Source organism: Crocodylus porosus, unplaced genomic scaffold (genome assembly GCF_001723895.1).
Source record: "Crocodylus porosus isolate Cpor-Errol unplaced genomic scaffold, CroPor_comp1, whole genome shotgun sequence".
NCBI lineage: Eukaryota > Metazoa > Chordata > Crocodylia > Crocodylidae > Crocodylus > Crocodylus porosus.
The window spans coordinates 32,364,260-32,373,619 of record NW_017728907.1 but is presented as its reverse complement, the minus strand read 5'-3'; the positions used below and the strand labels follow the sequence as shown (position 1 = coordinate 32,373,619).

At 39.5% G+C, this 9,360-nt stretch overlaps 1 protein-coding gene across 3 annotated transcripts; it reads left to right on the top strand.

Moving 5' to 3' along the window:
• Positions 1-6: 6 nt before the first annotated feature.
• Positions 7-7,192, top strand: LOC109307266 (cytochrome c-type heme lyase). Of its 3 annotated transcripts, none has more exons than XM_019531061.1 (7): positions 7-18; positions 1,210-1,367; positions 2,231-2,379; positions 2,766-2,914; positions 5,256-5,375; positions 6,150-6,236; positions 6,435-7,192. In XM_019531061.1, exons 2-7 carry the CDS (start codon positions 1,256-1,258, stop codon positions 6,631-6,633), a joined length of 816 nt encoding a protein of 271 aa, XP_019386606.1. In that variant the 5' UTR covers positions 7-18; positions 1,210-1,255; the 3' UTR covers positions 6,634-7,192. The 3 variants fall into 3 exon arrangements, with proteins under 3 accessions (XP_019386606.1, XP_019386603.1, XP_019386602.1); XM_019531058.1 differs by having other exon boundaries at positions 7-36; XM_019531057.1 differs by lacking the exon at positions 7-18 and adding an exon at positions 163-254.
• The last annotated feature ends 2,168 nt before the right edge of the window (positions 7,193-9,360 follow it).

Genomic DNA, 9,360 nt, shown 5'->3' with positions numbered 1-9,360 from the left:
GGGTTATTTTCCTCCGCGGTGGGTGCGTTTGGGTGGGTGCGTGGGACCGTGGCCGGGGGGCGAGGGGTGCGAAGTGCGCGGGCGGCGCTGGGCTGCTCGTTGCCGGGTGGGGCCTTCGTGGCCCGGCAACGATGGTCACCGGCCATGACCTTGATGCTGAGCAGGCGGGCCCCCCGCAACTCCGAGTCAGGCGGTGCTGAGGGAGTCTTTGGCTTGTCATCTGCCGCCGCCCTCCCGAGCGCTGCCTCCCACGGGTGCTGGGCCCTCGCTCCTCTCCCCTGCTCCCCCCCGTCCCGCTGCCCTGGGGTCACAGCCTGGCAGGTAGTTTCTTGTGCCTCCCGGTGAAGTTGTGCCTGTTTCTGCTTCAATCTTCAGCCGAGCTGTGCAGCCCTAGTGCCCTGGCCTCTTAGCAAAGCTTCTGGTTTATTTTTGAGTGGAGAAAAACATGCGTGGTGGTAATGTGATATGTGCTTCTCCACCTGCATCATTTCAGTTCCTCTTCATTGCTCTAGATCTGCCCTGAGTGGCTTCTTGCCTGCCTTCTCGCACTGCAGCTAAGCATGAGCTGCATACTTTTTCTCATGCTTCAGGAATATGCCATTAACATTATATCTTGGCAGATTTGAGAGGTACAGAGTCATAGCAGAATGGGGCTGGAAGGGACCTTAGAAGGTCATCCACTCCATCTCTGTGCTCAAGGCAGGGTCACCTCTAACTAAACCGTCCTAGAAGAGTATGGGCACCTGTACACATGCAGTGAGGCCTCTCTGCCACACTAATTACAGTGCATAGGAGAAGATTAACCAGTGTTACGTGTATTAGTATCCCCATGCTGAAAAATGGTGACGGGGATGCTTTAAAGCTCATTTGACAAGCTTTAGTTAAAGCACCCCTACTGCCATTTTTCAGGACGGGGACACTGATACATGTGATGCTCCTGGTGCTTTAATTAGAGCAGCTCTTGGAGCCATTTAGTTAAAGTACACCCCATCCTCCTGGAGGACATCTGTAAATATCCTATGTGTCTAACCTGCTCTGGATATGCTTCCACAGGTAGAAAGCCTCTGGTCTGTTGACTTTTTTTTTTTTAAATACACTCACTCTTCTGTGCCTGTGTTCTTATTTCTGTTTAATAATTTTTTAATGAAAAATGTGGGGGGTTTTGGCTATGATTGTTTCAATAGTACTAACTATAGCTTTGTATTCTAGATGTGCAATTTTTCCCTGCAAATTTGATCTAAAAATAAAAGCTGCTATGGGTTTGTCAGCGTCATCTCCATCCCTTGCAGTTCAGTCGCCCAATGTATCTGAACATCAAACAGCATTGCCACCTTCAGAATGTCCAATGCATCAGAAAAAAATGGAAGGTAACTATGCACACGACTGAAGTGAACCCAAACTGAACCTTGCAAATCTGTTCTAGAAGGTGTTTGTCAAAGATGGGAGGTTCCTTATCAGCAAAGTAGCGGTCATATGGAAAACTGCCTCTTTTTCAAGATGTAACTTGCAAATAGTTGCATTCATAAAGGTAAAAATGGCTGAGCTTGTCACTCAGTCCTCAGGGTCCAAGCCATTTCATACTAGTGCCGTAATTCAGAGTTCTGTCTTCAACAACAGTGCAATATGATATACATCAAAAGTTCTATTTCTTTTGTTGCCAAACTTGCAGTTTTATAATGCTGAGCCATATATTACTGTGTTAGACTGCACATTTAATTGAAAATAGGAGCAGAAAAATGTTACATATGTGCAGATCAGTTACACTTCAAACCTTAGTTTTTTGCATTTCTAGACTTTGGTGACTAAGTGAAATGTAAAATTTGTAGTAATATAGATGCAAAAAATTAAGGCAGATTTTTTTAAGTGCATTTGAGGAGAGAGTAATGTTTTACTAATCAAATGAAAACTAAGGATGTTGTCATTGTAAGAATTATCAAGTAATTTATGAAAAGATATACATTTTTTAATTACTGATTTAAATTCAAGACACTTGTTTGAGCTACAGGCATAGGGAAAAAGTTACTGATTTGTTTCTAAGTGGATGGAAGTAAATGTATACAGGGCGGGCCAAGAAGGTCCCTCAGGGCTGAGAGAATTGACTGCATATCTGCTCTGTATTGTGTTTTGACTCTTCCCATAAAGTTACATTTTATCAATTGTATTTTGTTGTAGTGCTTCATTTAATATCTTTTCTATTGTAGTGCTTCATTTAATATCTTTTCTATTTCAGGTTGTGCAGTGCACGTAAAACCATCTGACCAAGGGGCTGAAAACCAAAACGTTGTTCCCGCACATCAAGAACGCGCATATGAATATGTAGCGTGTCCTGTTAAATCCAGTTCATCTCAAACAGCAGATGACATAGATCCTAGAAATATGGTAACTTCAGTTTAGTCTTTTTAAGATCTCTTTCTTTCTGAAGTCTGACCATGAAAATTATATGGATGTGAGCACTGTGGGAGTTGAACAATTAGTTCTCTTTCTGAAGACGTCTCTGAAGCAGGTGGTCTTAAGCCTTTTTCCACTTAAAGAAGAAAAACACTGCGGAGCTTTGGGTTACAAAAGGGAAAAAAGGCTTGTGGCAATCTTTAGTCAAGCATGGACCTCCAAAAGCAAGCCAACTATTCCTGTAGGATCTCTGACATGATTTTCAATTTCTCTGTAGTAACTACGTAGCTATACACTGACCCTTCCAGATACTGATATTATATTGAAATTTTTTCTATTTTATTATATTAAAATAAGTGATTATTTTTGTTGTTTAGATGCCACCTCCTAATCAGGTGCCATCCCCAGATCAACCATTTCCACTGTCAACTATCAGAGAAGAGTCTACCATTCCTAGAGCATACTCTGAAAAAAATTGGGTTTATCCTTCAGAGCAAATGTTTTGGAATGCTATGCTTAAGAAAGGGTAAGTAACTGGGACTTTCCGTAATAGTATCCAGGGTATCCTGAAGACTGTAGAATGATTCACCAATGTTCATTGATATTGTAGTAGTTTATTAAGGGACTAGTTGGCTTCAACTGGTAAGCAGTCAACTTCTCTGGAGAGACAAATGGCTTTTTAAAAATCTGTTCTCTTAATAAACTGGTTTCAAAGATCGTGTTTACTTTAGAGGTAGTTTGTTGTAAAAAAAAAAAACGACCTTACCATTTCAAACACCAATCTACTGGTTTGATCGCTGTAATATAGGGACCCCAAGGCAGACAAGTCTTGTATGGTTGCCTGAAACTCAGTTAGACCCCTACTAACTTTAAAAATAAAACTGTTAAAAATGTTTGTTCTTGCAAGAAACTTAGCACTGCTAAGCTGCCATTTGTACTAGTAACAACATGAAAACTAAAGTGGTTTTAGCAACAGTAGGATTTCTGTTTATATATTAAAAAAAGAAAAAGCAAAAAAGAACAGTCCACATCTTAATATAGACAAGCCCTAAACACGTAGCATATTTCTTATGGCCTAAAATATTTAGGAACTAATGAATATTGTCTGATTTGCCACTTAATATTTATTTGTATGAAAGAGTTTCATATTTGGGCTGTCCTAAATTGATTTATTTTCAAACCAATTGATGTTAAAATATAATAGTTGCTGTAGTATTACATTTCAGAACTGTAGTTGAATATTACAAATCGATTACATTTTATCTTAATATGGCAACCCTGATCCTATGAGCCCTTGCGCATGCATTTGCTAGGGCTGTGCGAAGCTTTGGTTGCTGATTTGATTCAGAGGAGACTCAGCCCGATTCAGCAGCTGAATCTCAGAATCGAATCAGGAGACCCGTTAATCGCTCCAAATCAATTCGGAGAGATTCGATGATTTGGCCATAGACGCAGTTTTATATGTTGAGGTACCAGGCACGTCCTGTGAATGCTGAGTTCGTAGGGTGGATGGAGTGTCTCAGGGGAGCGCGGGGGGGGGGTCCCCCGCATGCTCAGCAGTGGCCCGGAAGTGGACCAGAAATAGTTCTGGTCCACTTCTGGGTCTGCTGCAGAGTGCACAGGGGACCCCCCTCACACCCTGGCTCAGTGACTGGTGCCTCCTGGGTCTGGAGGGGCAGCTAGGGTCAGCTAGGGTCCCCTTGTGGCCGATCGCTGAGCGGCAGGGGGTGTCCCCACGCACTTGGCGGTGGACCCAGAGGTGGACCAGAAATATTTCCGGTCCACTTCCAGGTCTACTGCTGAGCACACACGGGACCTCCCCTGCACTCCCATGGGACGCTCCATCCACTCCACCGTCTCAGCGTTCATGCGCCTGGTACCTATAGATGTGTAGAAAAAGCATGTAAAGCTGTGTTTATGGCCAAATAGCTGATTCTCCAAATCGGAATTGAATCTGCAGATTCAGCTGAATTGAATTGGGACAGAGATCCAAATCAGCAAATTGAATCGCTGTCCCCCAATCAAATACTGCCTGCTTTGCACACCCCTAATATTTACTCGTGTTTTAAAAATGAGGATATAAAAGTTAGCAGGATCTGGGAATTGGAGGAATTTCTATATGTACCTTTAAGGTACTAGATATAGGATTTTCTGTGCCTTAAAAGTGAATCTGGGATGCTGTCTACACACATTTCAAAAATACCTTTGTGAAAGGTAAAATAACTGTATGTCTGTCAGCTTATTGTAATCCTCTGATTTGGCTCAAGGTTTTTGACAAACTTAACTGACGTCTGTGGGTTTCTACTGTGGTAACATTTGGTAATTATGGCTGCTTCTACACATGCGTGAGACTGGGGTGATCTTTTTAATTAGAGCAGTTCCTGGACAGCCACTTTAATTAAAGAGAGGCTCACCATCATTTGTATTAAGTCCCTGCACATTTCAAAATGTCCATTGGATGCATTATCTAAAGCTCATTTGCCAAGGTTTAGATAGTGCCCCCACAGCCATTTTGAAATGCGTGGGGCCTTACTTGTGATGGTGAGGCAATATTGGAGCATTCTAAGTAGACCGTGGAGTAGACTTGATTAATTGAGTCTGCTCTGACACGTTTTAATTAGAATGTGAACAAGCACATCTTTAGGCACCCTATAGTTTTACACAAAGTTAATATGATTGTCAAGAAGCCCAGGTAGGGAGCAGGGAACTAGGAATCACCTGAGTTCTAATTCTGGCTCTGATACAGACTTGCTGTGTGATCCCAAATCGCTTGAATTTTATACTTGTCAAAATCACTGATGGAGGAAAGTGATAAAGTTAAACTCCACTGTTTGAAAAATTTTCTAAAATAGTATTCCTTTTTTAAGATGGAGGTGGAAAAAAGATGACATATCTCCTGAAGATATGAGTAATATTATTAAGATTCACAATCAAAATAATGAGCAAGCTTGGAAAGAGATTTTAAAGTGGGAAGCTCTTCATGTCACGTAAGTATGTTTGAGATGAAAAATAAAAAGCCTTTGTTTTAAACTAGTACTATGCTGAATCTTTAAATGTTGGAATGATTCCAGTTTTCCAAAAGAATGGTCTAAAACTTGCAGTAGTGTGCAGCAACATCTTATTAAATTGGATTTGTAATGGTGTGGATGTTTTGCATTGCTTGTTTATATGGAAATATTTGGGAAGTTTGTCCAGGTACATTTGGCAGACTTGGTTAAATTGGACGTGAACGAGTTGTTACACTGCCAGAATTGGTCAGAATTTCTGTAGTACAGGACCTTGAAATCCTGTTTATTTTGGACATGCTGTCTTTTTTTTTTTTAATTTTAGACTGCTCTGGTACTAAAATTCCTTTGCTAGGAGCAACAGTTTTAGATGATCCAGCAACTTGATTGTTGAGACTCAGCTGATTTCAAGGTGGAAATTACATATAAATATTTTCATTGATAATCTTATGGCTTCCTTCCTAGCGGGAGATGCCGATAAACTTTTAAAGCGTGCTAAAACACAACCTGTGTTTTTTCTGAGAGCGCTTATCACTGGTTGTAAATCTTTTTTGTTGGGGTTTTTTGTTTTTGTTTTTTAAGAAGGTGATTTCTTATAGTATTGGAAGAATTACATTTTTTCCCCAAGTTCTATTTTTAACATATTTGTATATTAGTAAAGTAAATTCTTAGTACTGTTTTATTTTGTTTAAATTATAACTTACCAGTCTTAACATGAAAGTACAATTTTAATCGTGTTTGCTAAACTATATTTAGGGAATGTCCATGTGGACCAACATTGATTCGATTTGGTGGTAAAGCTAAGGAGTATTCACCAAGAGCCAGAATACGTTCATGGATGGGGTACGTGTAAAGGCCATAAATATGTTTTTATGCATGCTGAAATACCATACCTGAAGATTGACGGAAGCGATCATGTTTTTATATGTATTGTCGTAAATTAGTCTTTGTGGTGTCTGACTTTCTTTGCTACATATTTATAAAGTTCATAATCTTGATTTAATTTAACAAGTTAACCGCATTGTCTATCTTTCATTTTAGATATGAACTTCCTTTTGACAGACATGATTGGATAGTTGATCGTTGTGGAAAGGAAGTCAGATATGTTATTGATTATTATGATGGTGGAGAAGTAGATAAGAACTATCAGTTCACCATCTTGGATGTCCGTCCTGCATTTGATTCCATCTCTGCTATGTGGGACAGGATGAAGGTAGCTTGGTGGCGCTGGACTTCATAACTAGCTGCATACTGTATAATCAACACCTAAAACTGTATTTGCCTAAACTGAAGAGGAGAAGAGAGTGGAACTTCAAATAAAGTTCATAGTGACTATACTTATCTTCTTTTGCCAACATTATTGTTCCTCATTGGGAGGCAGGGGGATGACATGTCTTTTTCTTATGAACTGGTACTTCATGCCATCTTTAAGTAAAGAATAAGGTGTGTGTCTTTTTCATCTGGTCAAATTTTGATGCTTCTAGTTTCCTTAGAAAAGAACAGAAGAAATTATCAAAATGATTTTTCTGCAAGTGCTCAAGGTTTTCAAAGCTATTTATGAAGTTGTTTTGGAAAGTGAGGTGGAAAATCCTAATGCGTGCTTTATGGTAGATTTTTAAAGCTATAAGGCAAAATGAATTAATCAAGCTCTATGCAAGCACATTGGAGCCTTGACCCTGATTGGGGTCTCTGGGCACTACTGCAAGGTGTTTTGTAAATGTTTTTAGCTGGTTATTATAAGCAGTACTCAGATTCTTCTCATGGTGGGTGAACTATAACAGTCTAGCTAAATGATTACAGCAAGCAATTACTCTTGTTTTATTTAGGTTCTATGTTGTCATGTGCTGGCATCTTATTTCTTCAAATTTACATTTTCTCAGTATTGCTCATATCTACTTTATTTAATTAAAAAAAGTATAGCATTTAAGTATTTTGTATTCTAAAAAGGAGGTTATTATTTCTTTCAGAATGTTTAAAAGTACTTGTCTTTAGCTACATTCGAGGGCAGAATTAAGCTTTTTGTAGAGAATGTGATGCCTTCGTTTAAAGAGAAAAAATAATCTGACAAGTTCAGCTTGCACTACAACTTTTAGTTCTCGCATCTTGCATTTTGAAGTGTATTGCAGGTGTGGTAGGTAATCGCTATATACTGTTAAAAATTTAGCCTTGTAAGAGGCAAATGTTAAGCTTCTAACTTGATTGACTTATTTCTAGGTGTTGGGGGAAAAATTATTCTGTATGTTTTAAATATTTGGACAAGCTTGCATGTTGTCTAAAAGGCAGTATGATTTATAATAGCTTTGTATTCAGTGTTCCCAAAACTTTAGGGTTATAGGGCATCAGGAGCTAGCTATAAGCTTTAAGTATTTGGTATGCCCTGCTCTTGAGAGTGATTGATTGATTGATCCATGCATAGCACTCATGGCATTTGGTTTCCTCACTAGCCCCATTATAACCTGCTTAGTAAGAATTTTCATCACTAAATCCTTAAAAAAAAGTCCAATATGAACAGATGAACACTAATCTTAACTTGGATGAAGGAGTCTGTAATCAAATTTATACAGGAAGCTGCTTTTAGGATCATTAACTCATCTTGCCTGGAATGATTTTAGATGGGGCTGATCCTGTCTTGAGCAGGAGGGTTAGACTAGATGGCCTCCTGAAGTCTCTTCTAGGCATTCTGTTCCATGATTCTACCTCAGGAGCAACTGACTAGATGAAGCTTCAAGTTTGAAGGTAGTAACATAAGAGTTCACTTCAGAGGTTTCCAAACTGTACTGAGTATTATCAGCAAATCGTAGCCTGATATCTAATCTTTTGAAAAGGAGCTACTTCTTTATTCATTCCCATTCAGAATAACTGTATTCCACACCAATCTGAACTGGAATCAGTTTTGAACAGAAATAAGCTCAGTGAATCACTAGTGTGTGACACAGTTAATAGGAGGATAAGTATGGCATCCTGTGTCTGATGATTGAAAGGTTACTGGCCCCATACAGTATAACCTCATGAATCTGACATGCTTGGGACAGAGTACTTGCTGGATAGCTGAAAATGCCAGATTTTTTAAATCTGAGCAGTGGCCAGTCACAGAGTGACTGGTGGAGTTGGGGAGGGGGGGTAGCAGCAGGCGGTCCCGGAGCCTCTGTGTGCAGTGCAGGGTGATTAATGGTGGGAGCAGCCACATACAAGCTTTCCCCTCCACATCTGGGGGGAAGCAGGGACCAGTCCTTGAGCAGCAACTCCAGTGTTGAATTTCTGAGATCCAGATTCCTGAGATTTTACTGTATTATCACTCAAATACCTGGTGTTTATGTGGTGTTCCTTGCCAAATCAGTGTCGATAATTTGGGATACATACACTCCTTATTTCTTATGCAAAATCACAGAAAAATTAACAGTGCTTAAATTACCTATCAGAAATTTCAGAAGAACTAGTTTATCTCCACTGACTGTAATTTTGGTCAGTGGCTCATTACTAAAATAATCTTTGGTAAAGAACCCAAATAAGATGCACACTTGCTTTGAGTTACTTGTCCTCTAGTATGCCCCATCTTATATGTATAGGATCAGTTTGTCCTTTGCTGTGTTGCTGCTACTTACGAAATGTTGTTTGATTATCCCTTTTGTTTTAATAAATAGATCTGTTTTTTGTTTTGTTTACCTGGCTATTATAATATTTTTCTAGTTTTTTGAGCCAAACTGGTAGTGTCAGTGATGAGCTTTCTCTGGTTTAACATAGTGAAATGATCCCTAGTTTGCACAATTTTATCTAGCTAGTTATTTTGCATGTTAATGAAAAGCTGTATCTTTTGAATAGTATACTCTCTACATATTCACTGAGAGAAACGGGGAAGAACTGAGGAGTCTACTCAGTATTAGCCAACAGTTTTAAAAGATGTTGAAGAGGTCATGTGTAGAGGTGTCTCAGTCTTGGATCTATTTTCTTACTGAAGTGCCGGGAGATG